At 37.6% G+C, this 22901-nt stretch overlaps 1 protein-coding gene across 1 annotated transcript in view; it reads left to right on the plus strand.

Annotated features, from left to right (window-relative positions):
• BARD1 (BRCA1 associated RING domain 1) overlaps positions 1–22901 on the plus strand; it is an 82832-nt gene that overhangs the window by 14962 nt on the left and 44969 nt on the right. The window contains exons 3-4 of the mRNA XM_059168128.1: positions 2155–2303; positions 14695–15629. Coding sequence (XP_059024111.1) covers positions 2155–2303; positions 14695–15629 — 1084 coding nt within the window. The remainder of the gene's footprint in view (positions 1–2154; positions 2304–14694; positions 15630–22901) is intronic.

Raw genomic sequence — 22901 nt, forward strand, 5'->3', positions numbered from 1 at the left:
TGTTTTGCTGTATAAAAGACAGTAGATTCTCATACCTGGTTATGTAATCAGCCTGTTGTGATATATTCTTTTGATTGCAGCATGTGAGGAAAATCTTGTATTATACATGTGTGTAACTAGAAAAAGGAAGGGTGTTTAGTTTTTTCAGGTAATTGTGGATGTTCTTTGATACTACACCATTATTTGGCAAGTGCTTGTTCCTTTAGATTTGTTACTTTGTGGAATCTAAGAGGATAATGATGAGTTTTTGGTATCTGTTACATTAAATTTCACTTGTTTATCCTGTGTTTTGAATGGGTCTTTTACCCAGCAGGATTTTCTTTTCTTTTTCTTTTTCTTTTTTTTTTTTTTTGAAGATTTTATTTATTTATTTGACAGAGAGAGAGAGAGCGAGATCACATGTAGACAGAGAGGCAGAGAGGCAGACAGAGAGAGAGAGGAGGAAGTAGGCTCCCCCCTGAGCAGAGAGCCCGATGTGGGGCTTGATTCCAGGACCCCGGGATCATGACCCAAGCCGAAGGCAGAGGCTTAACCCACTGAGCCACCCGGGCACCCCTACCCAGCAGGATTTTCTGATGTCATGCTTTAGTCATCTGGAAAATATTGACTTACTGAGTTATACAGATCTACTAAGAAATTACATCTGTCCCCAGAATTCTAGATTTATGTTTACTAAATAATTTGAGAACAGTTAAAAGATGAATATTATAGAATGTATAAAATAGACTGATCTGGGTACCAAAGTGGTAGTACATAATAAGTGTCTTACCTAACTGAATCTCATTTTCTTCATCTGTAAATAAGGTAATGATTCTGAACGAGTGGATTGTAACTGTTAAATTGAGGAATCAGTTTCCCTTTTTATATGTGGCGTTTTAAGTTTTTAGTTTTTAAAGTTTTAACTTTTTAAAGTTTGTATGTGGGGTTTTAAGTTTTTTAAAGTTTTTTCTTTGCTTGTAACTACAAGCAAAGAAACTCTAAGAAGTTCCTTTATTTGCTACAGAAGATTGACATTTCATGATTTCAGGGTTGTAAGATTGAGCCCCCTGAGTGTGGAGTCTGCTTAAGATTCTCTTTCCCTCTCTGTCTGCCCACAGCAACCCCTTGCACACACTCTCCAAAAAAAAGGGAGGAAAGAAATTTGACATTTATTCATTTATTGAGTGCAATCTCTCCTAGCTCTACTGTGGTTTACAGATTTGTTCTATAACATTTATTGATGTTACTTTGCATCAGAATTATGCCAGAATCTGGGATGCGGAGTAGAAATGCCACAAGCTTTTTCTGGAAGGAGCTGATATTAGAAGAATCCTCTGTGCCTACAAATGAGTAGGTCCCGTGGAAAGGAATGTGGTGTTTGGGGGAGATGTGGCTTTCATCACTGTTAGGTTCCCAGTCTTGCTGGAGTTCCTCTGGTGAGGCTAAGGAGTGGATTTTTAGGTTTTTTATTTCTGAATCCAGAGATAAGCTTTGGTGGGGGGATTTTGAACCCCACTCCCAATTCTTTTTTTTTTTTTTTTTAAATAAGAGTTTATGTATATCTTCAGATATGCAAAGGATTTGAGATTTAACTACTAGGCAGAAAACCTGTGGTAATTTAATTGAGTCTACAGGCTATAAAAGTGTCTGAAAGAACCAGGTATCTTTTCTCAGAAACCACATTAAAGCCTTTAGACACTTGTCGGTAACAAAACAAAAAATACCTTTCCTGGTGTCTTTGCAGTATTGTTCCATGAAGCACAGTGTTAAAATTTAAGATACGAAAGGTTGAGATGCATGGCTGTTATGCATTTGGTAGTAAATGTGTTTATTTATGTCCCTTTCTGTACTCTTACCCTTTAGAAGCTATAGATTTATAGATTTATTTGCATGAAAAATTATGCAGACTAACGTCTGGCTAATTAAAGCCTCTTAATATTAATTTTCCTAAGGAAATTTAGATTTAGATTGTGTATTAGACTCTTTCAGAAACATTATTTAAAAAAAAATTAGGTTTGCCCATTGCTTGTTAAAACAACTTTTGCTTCATTTACCTCTGTTCAAAGTCTGTTTATGCGTATATTTTGGAATTGAGATTCTGTTGAATGCATTGAGATATATAGATATACATGTTACATATATATATATTTTTTTTTCTTTTAACCTTTTTTAAAGTAATTGTGTAAGTGACTGCATTGGAACCGGGTGTCCAGTGTGTTACACCCCAGCCTGGATACAAGATGTGAAGATAAATAGACAATTGGACAGCATGATCCAGCTTTGTAGTAAGCTTCGGAATTTGCTACATGACGATAAGCTTTCAGGTGAGAACCATCACTGACTCTCTTCCTTAAATAGCTGATGAATTCATATTGATCATATAAAAATGTAAACATCTATCAAGAATTCTGATGACATATTTCAAATTTTAAGATTTACAGTTTACAGTTACTTTGAGAAGTGACAGATAACTTAGAGATAACTTAGAGAAACTGAGGTCCGGAGAGGTTAAATGATCTTGCCTAATGTCACGTGTGTAGTTAATACCAGGAGCAGGAGACACAGAGCCCACTTCTTCTGAGTGTTAGTCCAGACGCTTTCACCACCTGAATTGCCTGTTTTTATAGTTATATAACTGTAAGAATTACAGTTATAGTAATTTCTGGGTAACATATATGGAAAAGAAATTTGTCTTTAAATTCACTTAAATACACTTTTACATGATAGAATACAACTTTCTGTGTGCATCCCTTTTCCAGACTGAATTAATTAGATGAGCACATTTTGAAAGAGCAAAAATCTAATATTGATTTTCTTTTCTATTTAAATGGGGGTTAAAGTTTTTCACATTGTTCTTAGACTCTGTGTATTTACTATGTATCTTCCCATTGTGCTTTCTGCCGAGAACTAATTAGCTAGGGAAAGAAAGTAAAGCATTTTGAGTCTTCATAATTAGATGTTAGAATTACCCTTTTATTGACCAGAGCATGTCATTTTGCTTATGTCCATAGGATAACCTTTTCTTGACTGGCAGGATGCTGTGAATGATTGATATTGTTTATATAAAATGGCTGAATTTCTGTTTTTAAATGTTTTGATCTTAGATGTCTGACACGATGTGTTATTGTCAGCTACTAAAGGTGATGTTGATTAGACAAAATAAACAAGACAAATACTTTGAGTCTTATTGATCAGATCTGACCAGATTGACCATATTTTTAAGAAGAATTTAAATTACATAGTCTACCTATGAAAAGTTTTTTTCATCTGATCATTGTATTAGACTCTGTTCTTTCAGGATAAAATGTGCTATGGTAATAAAGTTTTACTTACTTCTCAGGTGTAAGTATACACACACAGAGTTCAAAAAATACTTACCTTTTTGAAAATATAATACGTGTTATAAATCCTTTTAAGAACACAAAGAGGAATAGTTGCATTATTCATCTGTATTTTCCTTCTTACTCAGAGGTAGGGGTGGTAGTGTTTATTTTCTAATTAAAAAAGTTCAGTATATGATCTCCACCCCCCATACAAATACCATTGACTAAAGAGAGTTCCTGCATCTTTGGCATGTTGGGGGTAGAGAGGTAGGATTGAACTTTTTTTTTCTTTATTAAGATTTTTTAATTTTTAAGTCACTTGCACACCTAGGGTGGGGCTCAATCTTACAACTCCAGGATCAAGAATAAGAGTCACTTGTTCCACTAGCTGAGCTAGCCAGGTGCCCTGAAACTTTTGATTTAAGTGTACAGCATGAAGAATGTTCATGTCTGTGGGAGAATGGCTTGCATCAGATTCTTAAAGACGTGTGGTGTATTAGAAATGTTGGCCATGCATTGACATTGGGGTGCTACCCTGAGAATTCTTTTGGGATGTTTTGATTTGATTTTTCTCCAGTTGCTGTGTGCTAATATATTAACTTGCTTGGGGCTGCAGTAACAAACTGGGTGGCTTAAAAAATACAAGTTTATTGTCTCACGGTTGTGGAGTCTAGGGATTTTACACTGAGGTGTTGGTACAGTTGGTGCTTTTAAGGTCTGTGAGGGAAGGGCCTCTCTGCTTGGTTTGTCTTTGTGTCCCCGTGGTGTTCTGCTTGTATTTGTGCCAAATTTCCTCTTTTTATAAGGATATCAGTCATATTGAATTATTAAGTTCTACCCACTCTACTCATTTTTGCTAATTACATCAGTAATGACTCTGTTTCCAAAAATAAGGTCACGTTGTCAGTTGCTAGGAGTAGGTCTTGGATATATGAATTTGTGAGGAGTATAGTTTAAGGTGTGACAAGTAATGTGACATTTTTTTAAAGTGACATTTTTAATGCTGATCAAAAGGAGATAGGGTAACTCTTGATTGGTAGTGAATTATGGCATAATGGGGTACCGATACGGTACTTTGGAGTGCAGAGAAGAACACGCTAGGGAACTTTTCCAGAAATTTTATTGTGGTTAGTGATGTTTAAATTTTTAGTATGGTTTTCCTATCTTGCGGACTCGGACTATGAAATGCATCCACATTGCATCATTACTAAAGATATTTAGGAGAATCATTGGGTTTAGAACAAGATTTTGAGTGGTGCCTGAGGCCTTGTAGAATGCTGTCTTTCTCATCTAAAAATAGATGTGGTGGGACGCCTGAGTGGCTCAGTCAGTTAGTGGCTGCCTTCCGCGCGGGTCATGACCCCATGGTCCCGGGATCCCATTCTTCCTCTGCCTCTGCCTGCCGCCTCCCTGCTTGTGCTTGCTCTCTCTGAAAAATAAATAAATAAAATCTTAAAAAAAAAAAAACAAAAACAACCCAAAATAGACGTGGAGTTTGGGTAGGGAATTCAGTGATTAATTTTTTGAAAGCCATTTTGCGTTCATTTTCTCATTATAGTGAGTAGGAACTACTTTTGTCCTTACAGACTTTAGCAGTTCTGGCTTCAACATTATTATTATTATTTTTAAGATTTTATTTATTTATTAGAGAGAGAGACAGCAAGAGAGGGTCCCCAAGCAGAGGAAGTAGGAGAGGGAGAAGCAGGCTCCCCACTGAGCAGGGAGCACGATGTGGGACTGTATCCCAGGACCTGGGATCATGACCTGACCCCAAGGCAGACACTTAACGACTGAGCCATCCAGGGACCCCCAACATTACTTATTTTAAGATGAATTGACATTTCAGTTTGGATAACATATAATCAGAATTTTAGGAGCAGGAAGGTCATCTTGAATCCCTTTTTCTGTGGGTGAGGACATTGAGGACTTAGGTTATGCAGGGAGGCCACACTGGAAGTTTCTTGTTTATCATTTAGCTCAAAGCTTTCGTGAGGAGTCTAGGTGTTCATTATATTTGTGGAATTGGGACAGATTGGCAGTGCTAAGGCTTAATTCCTATCCCGAAGACTAAACTTAATTAAAGCAGTTTTAAAACAAACTCTTGGGGTTTGGTTTCAACCATTGGTTCTCTAATGGTAACATCCTCCTTTGTTCCTTTTACAGAAGATGAGAATTCTCATTCTAGAGAATAAGCATATTGAAATAAAAATCTCTGTCCAGATCTGAAAATTACATGGTGCAGAGCCTTGTCTGCTTACCAGTTACCTTGTTATCAGCTTTTCCTCTGAGGGCCTCAAAGCAAACCAGCCTCAAAGGGCATTTGAGTTGGAGAGTGTTGCACTGTCTTTATGGCACGTTCAGTATTTGCTGTAGTAATTCATGTTAATTTATGTAGCAAGTACTTGTAAAAAACTAAAGCGGTATAAGGTGTCCTACTAGGTGAATAGGTACAACCAGTTGGGGACAAACAATGGTTTCTCCTCTTTATAATGAGGAAATTGGAAATGGCTCTCATAAAATAAAGGTATTAAATTAAAGTCTGGCTTAAAAATAATATGATTCTGTTAAATGGGTGTTGAGGATGATGAATTAAGCGGGATGGTTGGATATCTCCTACATCTCTTTTTTGTTTAAACCCTGTAGTTCACAATTTACCTTTCAAATGAACCTTGTTCCTTGCATTTACTATAAAATATATAATTACCATAATTAAGGTGGGTAATTAGGAAGAACTTGTCAAATCATGGACATGGTATATGGTATACTGGAGATAAAGAAGCCTGGTTTATAGTAATACTTTTTAAAATCAGCTTCTAAATACTCGAACAGATTTTCCTTGGTTCAGTGTACTTTAAAGAGAGAAGATTGTCGGTCACAAATTTTTCTGACAACCATTTATGGATAATTTTACCTTATTCTTTGTAACATAATCTGTTTTCTACTAATAGAGTTGAATTTAAAAGTTTATATTTTAAATTGCATCCATCATATTAAATCAGACCTGCAGGTGCTGGTCAGGCTCTGTGAAGAATGTGTCGGTGGTGATGCAGTTAAAAAAAAAAGGAAAAAGCACTTTGATTATGCTTTCATTGCATCACAGTTTCCTTTTCTGTTTCCTGGTTTCCGGAGAGATGCTTGTTTTATTGGAGCGAATTACATAGTGTTTCATATATGCTATGACTTTTTTATAATAGATGAAGATGAACATTTGAATAGTACTGTTGCTGTTGTTTCTTTTTTAAATGGAACTGAATACTTCTTAACTTACAAAATAATCATTCTTCAGTGAAGGCGTTAATGTTGCACAGATGGTAGCAAAGTACTTCCCTTTGATTTTTAATAAGGGACTAGTTTGTCAAAGAGATTTCTCAACTTCTGTTGTGAAACCTATAATAGAGAATAATTTGAAAGGCACACAATGTACATCATTATAATCCTTTGATGTAGATTAATGATAGCTAAATCACATTTTCTAATTGCCTCCTTCTTCTGTGGTTTATTATTAAATTTTAAGAAAAAACTTGGCTAAGCTGCTCCTTAGTAACATGTGTATCTCTGTTCCTTGATGTTTTGTAAGGTTGTCTGAGAAATATTTATATTCAGAGAATAGAATTTTTTAAAATGTCATCATTAAGAAATTTACTATGTAGAGGAGGGACCAGCATTTTTCTTCATGGAATGAATATGACAATTTATCGTGCTTCAAAGCATTCACTCATAAAAATTGTTGTTGCTGTTTAGTAATATGATTTACGTTCCAGCAGGGGTGGTGGTTTTGCTTTTTACGGTCTTAACTTAGATATGCTTTGTAAAATCCAGGATTTACAATCACATTTGCTGTTGTGGTCCTTGCTTAGTTAGGACAAGAAGCATAATTTCAAAAGCAAGTCATTTCTGATATAATCTCAAATCTAGAGGAAAGGTCAACATGAAATATTCCTGAGTGTAGGCATTGTTACTAGATGATTAGTCAATTATTGTGTACATATAAATTACACGAACATATGCTCTTCTCATTCACTTCTAAGGGCCAGGTACACCCGACTATGCAATTGTTTTTTTAAATTTTAGATTTAGATTTTTTTTAGTCAGTTGAGTGTGTTGCTGCTACTTAGCAGCCTTAATTTTCCTTTAAGTGCCTTATTCTACATTTTGTAAATTTTGTAAGTATTAAAGACCTCAGCATTTGACTTGTGTTTAATTGAAAATGTCATCATCTATCTTTAAAATAAATTTTAGAACATCAAATTTAAGTTTTTACAGACTACCAGAGGATTAACCTTTCAGTCTTTCTAATCCTGAGTCTTAAAAAAGCAATCCTGGTAACATTTCATGTTGACCTTTCTTCTAGATTCGAGATTATATATCACAAATGACTTGTTTTTTGAAATATGCGGGTCACCGCAGAGAAAAGACCTTGTTAGAAATTAGACACAAAGTCTCTGTGCGAATGGATACCTCATTCTGATTATTTTTATTTTCAAGATCCCGACCTGATAACACTTTGTGGATCAGCTGATTTTCAGCTGGGACATAAGAAGGGTGTCCCAGAGTTTGACCTTACTCAGATACACGCTCCTGCTTCCAGCTGGGTTTGTTGGCTCCCTGTCTAGCTACTTGTAATGCTTCCATCTGTCCCAGGAGGAAGAGATGGCTTCTTTGGAGTAGAATGGAGTTTGACTGAATTTCTTTGCTAGGCAGAGTAGAAGGTCTATGAAATTTCTACAGAGTTAAATATGAATTATTTGTTTTTTATAATCCACTGTTTAAAAATTTTTTCTTGCCTGTTTTAATTACTGTCTTTGCTTGGCAAATCTACTTATAAAGATTGGGGTTTTATACTCAAGAAATAATGAGGTGGAAGAGGAATAGAAGAATCAATTTTGAACTTGAGAGATTTGAGAGATTGTAGTTTACTAATCCTCTGGTGTATTAATAATTTTAAACTGATAAAATAAGTGTTTTGTGTGAATAAAAGACACAAAAGGAATGAAAAAATAATATTTCATAATGTCCTTTTCCCTTGCTGAGATTTTAAGACATGAGGATGTTGAGAAAAAATGTGTTCCCAGAAACAAATAAGAAAAATGAAACTAAAATTATGTTTTATCTCTTAAATATTAAAACTTTTCAGGAATAAGCATACTTGACAATTTTATATAACACCTTTGTAGCATCAGACACATTTATTTCCTACACAGCAGATGTTACCAGTTCTTAGGAGTAAGATGGCATTCGTTTTCTTCTTAAAGAAACTTAGTTTTAGAACTAAGTTCATTAAAACTTTGCTTTAGATTCTGTAATGGAAGTGAAGGCTTATAAAGGGTTTCTTCATCTTGAATGAAGAGTGACTTCTCAGGAGAAAAACATAATCCGATAGCTTCCTTTTTCTTTTCAGTCGGACGAATGAAACATATTCTAAGTATTCTAGTTGGTCAAAGGAGATTAAGTCTGTGTTAATTTGGAGAATGAGTTATCAGGCAGTAGGAACTTATTTGTCAGGCATTGTTACTCCTGAAAAGTGGTGGTTTTCGAGTTTCACCTGCTGTTCCTGTGCTCGCTCTTTGACTGAAAGAGCCTCTTGGTAACCCAGTTCGTGTAGGAGAGGAGTGCTGGATTGGGAGGCCGACCTCCCTCTTTCTTTTTAACTTTAATTTCTCATCTTTACGTGAGAGAATTGAATGTATGATTCTCAAGTTTTCTTCTTCTAGGCCTTAAAAATCTAACCTTTCATATAAATACTTGTGAGGGTTTAAGAACAGATATCGGATAATTTATTCATCAGTATTTTTTGAGCACTGTTGATCGTGCTCACCACTCTACGGGGCAGACCTGGGTTGGTTTTACCTGTCCGTGTGCAGTGGGAGGAGAGAATGTTTAGGGAATGCTTTTTAAAGAGAAATGAATGGGCTTAAAGGCAAAAACAAAATAAGACAACTTGAAAGGGGAATCCCTGACAGAATCAGAAAGTAGATCACCATACAGCTCACTCACCGACTGTTTCGTAAGCATTGTTAATGGGCAAGATTGGTAGGTCTAAACAAATACAATCCATATAGAGATTATAATATACATAGTCTGAAGAAAAGCTCACTTTGCCTGTATGTTTCCTCTGTTTCATTCTGATGTCGTTTGTGTAGGTTTTCTACACATTTAGCCATTCTGTGACACTGACTGGGTCTCCTACAATTTCTTTCACTCAATTCTGACACTGCCTGCCTGCAGATAAATGTCAGAGCTCCAGGTTAAGAGCTCAGTCCCCAGGGCACCTGGGTGGCTCAGTGGGTTAAGCCCCTGCCTTCGGCTCAGGTCATGATCTCAGGGTCCTGGGATCGAGTCCCACATCGGGCTCTCTGCTCAGCAGGGAGCCCGCTTCCTTCTCTCTCTCTGCCTGCCTCTCTGCCTACTTGTGATCTCTATCTGTCAAATAAATAAATAAAATCTTTGAGGGGGGGAAGGCACAGTGAGGTTTAAAAAAAAAAAAAAAAAGAGCTCAGTCCCATAAGACTCCCCTCCCCACCCCCCTTACCCCACTTCAGATGCTGACTCTGTATTGGAGGTTCCCATGACATCCTTGGGTTTGATTGATTTGCTAGAGTGGCTCACTCAAGAAAATGTTTTACTTATTAGATTACTGTTCATTATAAATGGAGATAACTCAGGAGCAGCCAGATAGAAGAGATTTCATGTAGGTCAAGGAGTGTGCGAAGGGGTGTGGAGTTTATATGCCCTCTCTGGGTGTGCCACTTGCTAAGCACCTCCATGTGTTCACCAGTGTGGAAGTTCTCCAAACCCTCCTTTTGGGTTTTTCTTTTAAAGAAAGAAAAACCTTTATTACATAGGCACAATTGATTAAACCTGTGGCTCTTGGTGATTGATTGAACATGTAGCTCTTCTCCCTTCTTGGAGGTTGAGGGTGAAACTGCAAGTTGTCACCTGGATCTTGATTGGTTTCCTGGGCACCCAGCCCCCGTCCTTAGAGGGACTCCAGAAGTCATCTCCTTAACGGGAGTTTAGGTGCAGTTGAAAAAACTGTGATGCATAAGAGAAGACACCCATTTCCTCTTTATTACTCTGGAACTACGCTAGGCCCTGGAAATGTGACTAAATACTTAAAACAAAAGATACCCGTATGGATTCTCTAGGAAATTACTAGGGTTTTTGAACCTCTGTCCTGGGAGCCATAGATGAAGACCAAATATACTTTCTTACATTACAATATCCACATATAGGGTATACTTGGTGAAAAGTTTTAATGTTTAATTAGTAAAAATAGCTATGGCTTCAAATCCCAGCTCTTTCAGGAACCAAGTTTATAACCTTAAACATGTTTTGTTTTGTTTAATTTAGATAAGAAATAAAAGAGAGCATTCTTTTTTACAACCGATTAAGCTATATTAAAGTGTATATAAAATAGTGTGAAAGTCCTCCTCTACCCTTTTTCCTCAGCTGAAAAGTAGAAAATCCCTTTCTTGTACTGTTTTCATTGTTTAACTTTCTCCTTTTACTTTTATGAATTTATGAAAATATTTGGACATAAATGCAGTAGAACTTTTAGAACACAAATGGGATTGTGCTATGTAGAAAAGTGTCTTGTAGATCTTTGGGTTGTCCATTGACAAATACAGTGACCACATACGATTTTGTAGTCTAAATGCTCCATAGCTAACTGATTGCTGACTGATGAACACTGACTTTTTCCCCTAATTTATGCTGTTCAAACACTGCTGCAGTTAACATTCTTACACATTTATGTTTGCAGGTACATGTGTGGATATTTTCAATATTTGGTAAGAAAGATGACTAGAAGTGAAATTGCTTTGTGAAAGGGTATATACATTTAAAATTTGCAAATATCTTACTGTATTGCCTTGGAAATTCCTGGATTTGATTTGCTAATGTTTTATTTAGCAATTTTTCATCTTTGATCATAATTGGCAAAGGCCTCATCATGGATTCCTGCACATACAGTTGGTTGCAATATAGGAAATGAACTCTCACCTTGGGGAATTGACTTTGCACAATAAGCAGAAATAGGCCTGCTTTTTTTCCCCACTACCACATCCCTCAGGACTGATGCGAACACAGCCCTGAAAAGTGGCCTGGGTAAAGAGCAGCCAGGATCTTGTCTTCTTGCCATGCCCTGCAGTAACATACAGGTTTCTCAGGATCCCTGGCAGCTTGTGTCCTCCACATCAGTGCTTGTGTGTGCCTTCAGTGGTGTAAGCCAGAAACATGTGAATCATCTTATCATCTGCCACTGTCTTATACTCACTTCATCACCAAATTCTGTAAATTTTATCTCCTGAATACTTTTCATGAAGAGTTGGTTTTTTTTTTTTTTTTTTCCTTCCCTTTTTACCACCTTCCCAGTCTGTTATCTTCTACTTATACTCCTACTTTGGCCTCTTACCCATTGCCTTCTTCCAATCTGTTTTCTCTCCAGTCAAGGCTGATCTTGTTAAACACAGATGTAGTCATGCCATCTAACTTACATAAAACATTTTATTGGTTTGAGAAACAGCAAGGAAATCCAGTGGCTTGAATGGAGTAGGGAGAGAACAGGAAATGGAATCAGGAAGGTAGTGGAAGATCAGGTTGTTTCTGACCTGTTAGACGGCTACTAACATTTCGGCTTTTATTCAGAGTCAAGTGGAAGTCTGGAAGGTTTTAGTGACATGATTTGACCAATTAGAAAAGGATCACTGACTGCTGTGTTAAGAATACACTTACAGGGGAGAAAGTAAGTACATAATCAGGGAGATGATTTAGGAGGTTATTATAATAATCTAGTGCAAATTGATGGTGTCTTATACCATGTTAGCAGGAATGGAGGCAGTAAGTGAATTTGGATTTATTTTGTCCGATTTTGGATGTAATTTGCAGGTAGAACTATAGAACTTGCATTTTGCATATAGGTTATGAAAGAGACAGAGGTAAGTTTGATTCTAAAGTGTTTGTCCTGATTGATGATGTGTCATTTCCTGAGATGGGGACAATTGTAGGAGGAGCAGGTTTGGGAGGACGGAGATCAGGAACTCATTTTGGTCATGTTCAGTGTGAAATACTTACTTACTAGGAGTCGACTTGCTTGTAAGAGCTGTTTAGTAGTCAGTTGAATATCAGTCTGGAGGTCATGGGAGAGGTCTGGGCTCTATGTACCCATTTGAAGTTGTTCTTGTATCTATCGATAGATAGATGTAAGGTTACCAAGGGAGTGACTGCAGGTGGAAGAGTCCCAAGCCTTCCCACTTCAGAGCTGATGGAAGGAGGAACACCAGCAGTAAAACTTGAGGCTGACTCCACAGAACGCTTTTGCTTACCTCTTGGACTCCATTTTCTCCTTCTCCATACTCCAGCCACAGTGGCTTTCTGTCCATTGAATGTGCTAAATCATTTCCAACTTAGGACCTTGGTACTTGCTCTTCCTTGTACTTGGGAACCACTTTCCTAGATCCTTATGTGGTTGTTTCCCTTTGTCATTTGTTGTGAGGTCTCATCTCGGAAGAGAGCTTTGCAGAGAGGCCTTCCTTGATGACCTTAGCTAACACAGCTAGGTGTTTGTACAAGAATACTCACCCACAAATGTGGCACCTGGTCTACTTAGAGCAGTGATTCTTTTCTTTCTTAAGCTCTACTGAATCTTTGTGTTTTAATATCTGGTTATTAATTATAACTATTGCTTGGTGAATTTTCACAGGCTGAACTTACCCAGAAAAATCAACAATATTCTGGAAGTCCCTCTTGCCCCTTTTGAGTCATTAACTCCTTTCCCCAGGGGAGTTATTGAATAATTACTAATGTTATTGGATAATCACTATTATGACTTAACATATCAGATCCATTTTAGCTGTTTTTATGTATTCTTTTGTATCTGGCTTCTTTTGCTCAAGAATATATTTGAATATGTAGTTGTAGTTCATTCATTCTCATTCTGGTTTACAAAGCTTGAGGTTATATTAGGTGGACCTAAAGAGTTGTGACCATTGTCTTTAATCCCCTAGATTGATTTTGTCTGAAGTCAGTTGAAGTTCAATCATGTGAGTCCTCCGGTTTTGTTGTTCTTCGGCATGGATTTGGCTATTCCAGGTCTTTTGCTTTCCATATTATAGCTCCTTTGCTTTCTCATGTAAGTTTTAGAATCAGCTTGTCTGTTTTTACAAAACAAAGCCTGGAATTTTCATTGGATTATATTACAGTCTGTAGATCTCTTGGTGAGAATTGACATCTTGGCAATTTTGAGTCTTCTGTTCATGAACAGTGTTTTATAATTTTCATAACTTGTACATACTTGATTAAATTTACTTTAAGTACTTTGTTTTTTTGCACTTTTATAAATACTACCAATTTAAAGAAATTTTCATTCTGCATTTGTTCATTGTTCTATAGAAATATAGTTGAAGTTGAACTTGGTATATTGACTTTGTATTCTGTGACCTTGGTAAGTTAAAGTTACTCGTTAGTTTCATTAAATTTAAAAAAAAATTTCTTTGGGATATTCTATATAGTGATGCAAGTCAATTGTAAATATGTAACAGTTTTATATCTTCCTGTATAATCTCTGTGCCTTCTGTATCTTTTTAAAAATTTTTTTTATTAATTTTTATATCTTTTTCTTACTTTGGTGTGCTATCTAGACCTTTCTCTATGTTGCTGAATAGAAGTGGTGAGAACACACATCTATGCCTTGTTCTTGATAGTAGGAACAAAATGGTAATTGTGGTCCTTTGCTATTAAGGAGGATAGTAGCTCTGTGTATTTTTGTAGATGTCCTTCATCAGGTTGAAGATTTCCTTTCTATCCCTAACTTGGTGATTTTTTAAAATCATAAATGGTTATTGGATTTTGTCTCCTCCCCCATTTCTGTTGACAAAATCATATGATTTTCCTTTAGCTTAGCTATGTAGGAATTGTTGATTTTTGTAGTGAATTACTGATTATTGTAGTGTGTTCATTGTTTTTCAGAAGTCTTTTTAAAAAATTAAGCATCAACAAGTCTTAAATTTTTTTGACTACTGCTTATTAAATCCCACATTGGCCTGCTTGTCCATCCAATATATCTTTTTTCCATGGTTCTTACTACTGTCAGCATGCTGTATGTTCTACTTATTTATTTGCATATTCTGCCCATCCCCAGTGGAATTTAAGATCCATGTTTTGTTCTCTGTTGTATCACCAGTCCTTAGAATGTTGTCTGGAATTAAAGTAGGACTCTGTAAATATTTGTTCAGTAAGTGAATATCTGCTCTTGAGGAACTTACTGTCTAGGAAGGGAGAAAGAGGTACGGAAATGTGATACAACTTAGGAGAACTAAAAAAACAATTCTTTTGGAGCTCAAGATGGGGGAGATTAAGTTCACGTAACAGATTTCTTTTCCTTTTTTTCTATCAGATTTGGAAGAAGACACATCTAGGGGAAATTTATTTAATGATGCAGAAAATAAGAAGAATTCAATAAAAATGTGGTTCAGTCCTCGAAGTAAGAAGGTGCGATACGTTGTGAGTAAAGTTTCAGTGCAAACCCAGCCTCAGGTGATAAATGATGAGGGCGCTCGGCAGGCCTCCATGTACGAATTTGTTTCTGCAAGTCCCCCAACAAGTGTTTGTGAGAGGGCTAAAAAGGCTTCTACAAGATCTAGAAAAAAACAAAAAAAGAAAACTTTAGCTGAAATCAACCAAGAATGGAACTTAGAGGCAGAGAGAGAAGATGGTGAACTTGACTCCAAAGAGGAGTTGAAGGAGAAGCTGGTGTCTTTCTGCAGCCAGCCATCCGTCATCGCTAGTCCTCGGACAAATGGTGAGATAGACTTACTTGCCAGTGGCTCTGTTGCGGAATCACAGGGTTGTGGCAGCTTCACTGAAGTCTCTTTACCGTTGGCTGAGCACATAGATTCTCCAGAAGCGGAGGGCAGGAGTGAAGATGTGACTCCCGAGAAGAAGCTCTGTGAGAATCCTCGTGCGTCAGGTCCCAGTGGGCGACGTGGCCGTCGCAGCGGACCGTCCAGTCCCGTCCCTAAGCGATGCAGGAGCAGCATTCCTGGCACCAGCAGACAGCGCATAGTGCTTGCAGACAACAAACCGTTGCCTGGCTGCTCCTTACCACCCTCGAGCAAACTCAAAGCTGGTGACACTCTGAGGAGGAAAAACAGTAATGCATCAGATGAGTCCACGAGCCTCTCCCCAGGTACACCACCGTCCGCACTGAACAGCCCGAGTTACAGACGGATGATGTCCAGCCCCTCAGCTGCGAAGCTGTCACCCACTAGCCTTCTGGCTGTGAAAAGAAATCATAGAGGAGAGACTCTGCTTCATATTGCTTCAATTAAGGTAGGATGCTTACCCTGAAATAAAGTTTGGGGGTAAGACCAGCCATAAAGCAATTTCTGCAGGGCTTAGGGACTATAACGTAAGATGACTAGGATAATTACCCTACCACATGTGATGCTTTGAACCAGAGAAGAAAATTCGCAGGGACTGCATCCCCACCTCAGAGCAGTGGCCCCTGGGCCCGAGGAGCATGATCTTGTAGGAGAAAATGAATATTTCAGTATTTCAGCTTCTGCTTTGCCAAGGGCTTTCATTTATCTATTCCTTAATGGTTTTGTTGAGTTTTCACCACGTTCTCCTGCTTGCTTCATGAATATAGACAATTGCAGGTTATTGCTGGCTGTACATCTTTACCTAGCCAGAGAGCTAGGGACTGTGTGGGGGGCCACAGACTTGGCGTGTGGCGCATGCTTGTAGTGGGCACTGCCCGGATTTGCAGGGTTGAAAGATGTGGTCTGTACATTTTTCCAATGACCCGGACATTTGACTCTCAGAAATGGCCCCGTGGTTGACCATGAGGGACTTTGTCTGTATCCCACAGCCAGCCGTTTCTTTTACGAGCCTGCTCATTATAGTTACCTCTCTTTATTTACTGCCTTAACACTGGTAATGTGAATTTTTGGGAACGTAGCCCATTTGTCAGGCATGAGATATACTTGCAAGGGTTCATCTTTGCAACCGACTCAAGAACTGTACATATGGGCAGCTGTTAGCACCATAGCTTCGTAGACTTTGTGATCTCATGCAAGTGTTACCAAAATAAAATATGGGAGAGCTTAGGACTGAGTTCGGATAGCTTTTATGATCTGTTAGTAAATTCACAGGAAATCTTTGGGTCTTTTTCATGGATAGAGAACTTCGGGAGATCTGGAGGCCATTGGAGATCCCCACACAGACAGCTGGTAGGCAGCATGAAACATCAGGGAAGAACGTGGAGAAGACATTGAGTCCAGGCCTTTCTACGTTTTTGTATGGAGAAAGGGAAAATCACAAAAAGGAGTTTCCCCAATGGTTAAGAGTTTTATTTTTTTATTTTATTTTTTTAAAGAGTTTACTTATTGATTTGTGGGAGACCGAGATAGTGAGAGACAGTAGGAGCAGGGAGAAGAGGGAGAAGCAGGCTCCCCACTGAGCAGGAGCCGGATGCAGGGACTCTCCATCCTAGGACCCTGGGATCATGACCTGAGCTGAAGGCAGATGCTTAATGGACTGAGCCACCCTGGCGCCCCTAGGGTTTTATTTTTATTTGTTTATTTGTCCTTGCTTTATATTCTAATAAATGGTGAAAAAAGAATATTCTATATCTGATACCAGGGAGGAGGAAAACAGCTAGTTTCTACGTACATGTCCTTTGAACAACTTGAATTTTCAGTTTGTCCCAGTTACACTTTAGTTTATTTTTTGCAAAGCATTAATTTAAAAAATCAGACTATATTTTTTGTCCTGCTTGTTTTATATTTAATATATATGCCCATAAGCTATTGTAATCTTAACTTTTTAATGCTATAAACGCTTCATTAGACATCAGTAGCTAGAATAATAATAATTTTTTCATTTTTCTGACTAATGCATAAGAATGCAGACTGCTTTAGTTTCTACATTTTGCTTTCTGGTAATTATTTTCAGACCACCAGGCAAGCTTCCGTTTTCATTGGTAGAGAATTTTTCTTTTAACCATAATATTAATATATCTTTACTAATGAAGATCTCTAGGAGCTAGACCATTGTTTGACAGACTTTCTTAAAGGGGCAGAGTGAACATTTTCAGCTTCATGGGACATACAGGCTCTACAGTTATTCCTCTCTGCCCTGTCTGCCCGTAGTTCAGAAGCAGCCATAGACAATATGTATGTAAACCAATAAAGTTTGACGTGTAAAATCGTGTGTCTGGCCTATAGGCCATAGTTTTCCTACCCTAGGCCTCAGCAATGGAAAAAAGACACAGAATTTTAAGACCGGGGGAAAAAAAGATGCTATCTTGCAAATTTTCTCCGTTGAAGGATTATTTATCTAGGAAGAGTATTGCCTGTGTTAAAAATTACTCATTTGATTCTCTTGAATTTTAGCAAATACTGTTATTGTCATTTGTTGGCAAATTCTGATACAGTACTTTTAAGAAAAGCTAACGGACTTCTGTTGTTTTTAAGTTACTATTTAACAAAGATGCACTCTCTTAAAAATTTGTTAATGAGTTGAATGAAAACCCCCCACCCAGGTTGATTTTTTTTTTTTTAAATTTTATTTATTTATTTATTTGACAGACATCACAAGCAGGCAGAGAGGCAGGCAGAGAGAGAGAGGAGGAAGCAGACTTCTGCTGAGTAGAGAGCCCGATGTGGGACTCGATCCCAGGACCCTGGGATCATGACCTGAGCCGAAGGCAGAGGCTTTAACCCACTGAGCCACCCAGGTGCCCCCAAGTTGATTTTGATAGAACAAATACTTGGGAAAAATCCCAGTGGATTTATCAGGATATTTATCTTTTTATAAATAGTATTCATTTCACTTTCTGCCCTAGTTTCTCACTTGCAGGCAAGAATGAATGATCTGTGTGTCCTAGAAAAGCACATACTGTGAGTCTGCTATCTCGATTCATGTTTTGTGCCCACCTACTTTAGGAAAAGATTTGAGGGGGCTCTGAAGTTCAGATAGTAAAAATGGAACAAGGAGCAGGGGAAGAGGAAAGATTTCCTGTGGCTGAATGGAATGTAGATCTGATGACCTTTCAGGCAGCCCAGCCAGATCAGGGGCAGTACCAGGTTTTTGCTGTCAGAGGTAGATTTTTGTTGTTGATGTTCTTCCCCAGAGTGTCTCGGTAGACTAGCCATTTCCATTGTTTCAGTCAGCTTCTACGAGTGCACTTGCTTGGTGTATGTACTGAGGGTAGAGGACCCCTCCCCCCAGCAGTTATATTGGGCTAGTTGTCCAAGCTAGTTAGCTTCTCCTCTGCAGGTACGGCTTTGCAGAATCATCTCCGATCTTGCCAACATCATTGATAAAAGTTCTTCAGTACCTTGCCACGCACCTGTCTCTTGGCATCTTTCTTGGGTATAACCTTTCCACAGCTACTACCTTAGTGGAAGTTACTTATCTTTCTTGCCCTGACCTCATGTTTCCTGTTGCTGTCATAGCAAGTCACTACACATTTAGTGACTTAAAGCAAATTAATTTTTCTTTCTTCTTGTTCTTGTTCTTTCTTCTTTCTTCTCCTTTCTTCACCCTTCTTCTTCTTCTTCCTTCTTCAACAGTTCTGTAGATTAGAAGGCCAGTATGGGTCTCACTGGACTAAAATCAGTTTGTCAACTGTGTTACATGCTAGAGGCTCTAAGAGAGAACCTGTTCTCTTGCTTATTTGGGATGTTGCACAGAACTGGATCGATCCTTGTGGTTGGAGGACTGAAATCCTGTTTCTTGCTGACTTTCTGCTGAGGGCCATTCTCTCTCTCTCACTTTCTCTCTCTTTTTAAAAAGTAATCTCTACACCCAATATGGGGCCTTGACCTCACAACCCCGAGATCCAAGAGTCTGCATGCTCCACTGACTGAGCCAACCAGGTGCCCCCATTCTCTTGTTCTTTAGTTTGTGTCCCCTCCTTCTCCTGTCTTCAAAGCTTGCAACAGCAGATGCTTCTAAACAACTCCTATAGTTAGACTGGGGTGACCCGGACAGCGCAACAGAATCTCCCCATCGAAGCTCATTACCCTAAAATATAGTAGAAACTGTAGCACACGGCAAAGTCCCTTTTGTACAACATATTCAAGTTCTGGGGGTTGGGACACAGACAGTTCTGCGGGGGTACGGGGGGTGATTATTCTAACCATCACCACTGAAGTAGCTTCCTAATTTCTTGCCCTGCTTTCCTGTACACTTCCTGTATTCAGATCCCTATATGGAAGCCAGAATAAATTTTGACCTAAATTTTGATCCAAGTCAAAATTTGTCATTCTCTGTTCCTCTACCATAACTTCCTGGCCCACTGAAAATCACATCCACAGTCCTTCCCGTGGCCTACACAGCCCAGCGCATTCATCCTCCTCCAGGCTTCTGCTCAAATGTCAGAGGGACTTCCTAGCTTACCTAAAGTAGCAGCCCTGCTTGTTTTATATTTCTTCCTGTTATTTCCCGACATGATTATAGATCTCTTAGTCTCCTGCCTTTCTCTTTAGAATGAGAGCAAGAATTCTGTTTGTTCACTGTTCTGTCTTCAAGATCTAGAACATTGCCTGGAACATTACAGGTGAATTTGATGAATAAGTGAGCAAATTTTCTATGTCGTCATGATCTGAACCCCATTCCATTCTCTTGTCACACTGAACTTTAGTTTTATGAATTGTTCAGGTACGTTCATTAATGCTATTAATGTTCTTTTCTCTGACTCTTAAATTCTTTCCTTTACATGCTTCCTTTTTCCTTCCTGGCTCTTTGTACACAACCTTCAAAATCCAGTTTACATCCTACCTTTTTTAATAAGTCTCAGAATTCCCAGAATTCGTTTCTTCTCTATGGTGACATTATTTTGTTTGCATTTATATTCATTTAGCTTTATGCTTATGGCATGACTCAAATAGTGTGGTTACCTAGAGCATATTCTCATTTAAAATTTAACTTCAAAATATGAGTAATAACCGCATGTTTTAAAAATAAGAATAAAAGTATTTGTAGTAGAAAACTTCACTTCTATTTTGGCCCCTAGACAACACCCTATTACTGGCAAGCTCTTTTTCCTCCTTACCTTTCTTAAACTTGTGTGTCCTTTGTGAATTTCTTTATGTAAATATAAACGAATGCTTTCATATTAGGACAGAGGTTTCTGTATATTTTCATAGTTGCATTGCTTTTTATCAATTTTTTCTGTTATTTTGAATTATTCCCTTACTGATAGATGCCCATTTGTTTCTATTCTTCTATTTTTATTAACAGTGCTGTGGTAAGCAATCTTTGTTTCATATGTGAGGGGGTGTATCTTTAGGATAAATTCCTGGAACTGGACTTCTGGGCTAATGGAAGACATCTATTTATCTTGATAACCTCTGTACTTGGCAACAGAAGGGTCTTAGTAAATATTCAGTCTGCCTAAATTCAGGCTACCTGAACGTAGACAGCTACTCTGTTGCCGGCAGATTCTGTTTGTATGATTACTTCTCAAATCCTTTTTCCCTTAGAATCATGGATTTACAGATGAGCCATCTAATTTTTGGACATTCAGCACTGTTTGGATGCCAACCCCACAGAGGATTATTCTTGAATTCCTTATTTATACTTTCATTTTATTACACTGTGGAATTTCAAGCAGAATATTCATTAATAGGATGTCTGGGATGTTGTGCACATTCTCATTTAACCAGAACATAAGTGGAGATCCAGTCAGTTCTCTTTATTGCCTGTGTTTCTAGGTGTATTTGAATGTAAATGTCACCTATAGTTAAAATGCTACTGAGAACATTATGTCATAAATGTGAGATTTTATGAGAAAGTGTTCCACCTAAGTAGAAACTACAATAAACACTCATTATTTATTCTTCTGATTCCATTTTTAAAAACTTAGTATTTGATATTTCTTTAGACATAGAGAAAATTTTGATTTGTTATTTTATTATGTCACCTTTCCTTAAAGATTTGTAGTTGCTGGAGTAAACATCCTCAGATTTCTAGCAGATTCTTAAAATGGTAATGATTACTCATAATTCATGCCACAGCATTGAATGTATCATGGAATTGAAAAAAGTCTTGACCTTGACATGTCACGATACACTTTTGATGCAGAAATAATGAATCATATTTTGAAGGCAACTTACAAGGCATGATACACTTAACAAAGTGGGAGATGGGGCAACTTACAAGGCATGATACACTTAACAAAGTGGGAGATGGGAATCTCCTGGGTAGAGAGAACATCCCTTGTGAGGAGTCTCCTTTAGGATTTGCCTTTGTAATTCATTGAATTTTAAGGCATTCATGCCTTAAACATGACATAAAGTCATGTTACTACATGTCCTTCATGCTACCTTCCTGAGAAAGTAGTAAAGGACTCACGCTAACTCGCAGCATATTTTCAAGATTTTAATTTCTAGAACATCTTTTAGATTCAGTATCCATTTCTCCCCCTGTCACCTACCACTTTTATAATACTGAACCTCCTTAATATCGGGAACTTAACCATCCCGGACTAGGTTGTCAGAATCATCTGTGAAACTATTTTATTCAGTAAAGTCTGAGAAGCCAGGGAAGTGTTTAATATATTTTAGAGCTTCATTCTAGATGACTAAAAACAATTTTTTAACAATATCTAGAAGTTTTAGGTAGCCGATTAGTTCATTTATGTGGAAAAGCTTAACCATTTGGGTAAGTTGTCATTATTATAATGTTGGGTACCATTTTTATCAAAATATTCTTAATTGTATTTTAGAAGAACTGGTCTTTATAATTAGGAAAATAGTGTGTGTGTGTGTGTGTGTGTGTTTGGAAAGTTAATTTATACTGCTGTAACATGTATGGATGTGTGAAGGATCTTTTTGAACAAAAGTTTAGCAATAAGAAAATTGATTGTGGTACACATCTCCCTTTATTTTCAGCCTCTTAGGTATTCCTTGAAAATACCAAACCCATTTAAAATTTCTTACAAGCATTAGGAAAAACTCCTTAGACGATTTTTTTTTGATTTTTCTTGCTGAGGTTTAAGAAAATCTCAATTATTCTTTTAAGTTGTGGGGAGTCTAAAAGTGAGTGCTTATTATTCAGAAAATATTCTGTTAGCAAAGACAGTAATTTAAAGAAATCAGAGGCAGAAGTTAATTTATTTTCCAGAAACTCCATACTGGTTCAAGCTTACTCATTTGGTGTGGACTCTATCTATAATTTTCATAATTTTATTTATGTGCATGACCGTAAATTTACATAAAGTAGAACAATGAAATTATGACAGACTTTTAAGTACTAGGGAGGAGAAAGCAGGGTGGGTATAAATAAGAAGCAGTTTGCATGCTGGGTATGTGTTTCAGGGAAGTCTAGGGTTGGTTTGTTAACAGAAGACACTTTGATAGTATGACAAGGTGACATAAAAGAAAAACGGCACTGTCTAGCAACCTTACAAGAGTCTTTAGATTGTCACTATTTCTGTGTGACTGTTTCCCCGTGATTCTTCATCCCATAGTTGTGTTTATATTATTTTATGGACTTCTTTAGGTTAATAGGTTTTCGTGACTACTGTGTAGAGTTAGAATGAGGAAATCTTTTAGAGAGCTTATTGTGTTTTGTGTGTGTGTGTGTGTGTGT

This window comes from Mustela lutreola, chromosome 3 (assembly GCF_030435805.1).
Source record: "Mustela lutreola isolate mMusLut2 chromosome 3, mMusLut2.pri, whole genome shotgun sequence".
Taxonomy (NCBI): Eukaryota; Metazoa; Chordata; class Mammalia; order Carnivora; family Mustelidae; genus Mustela; species Mustela lutreola.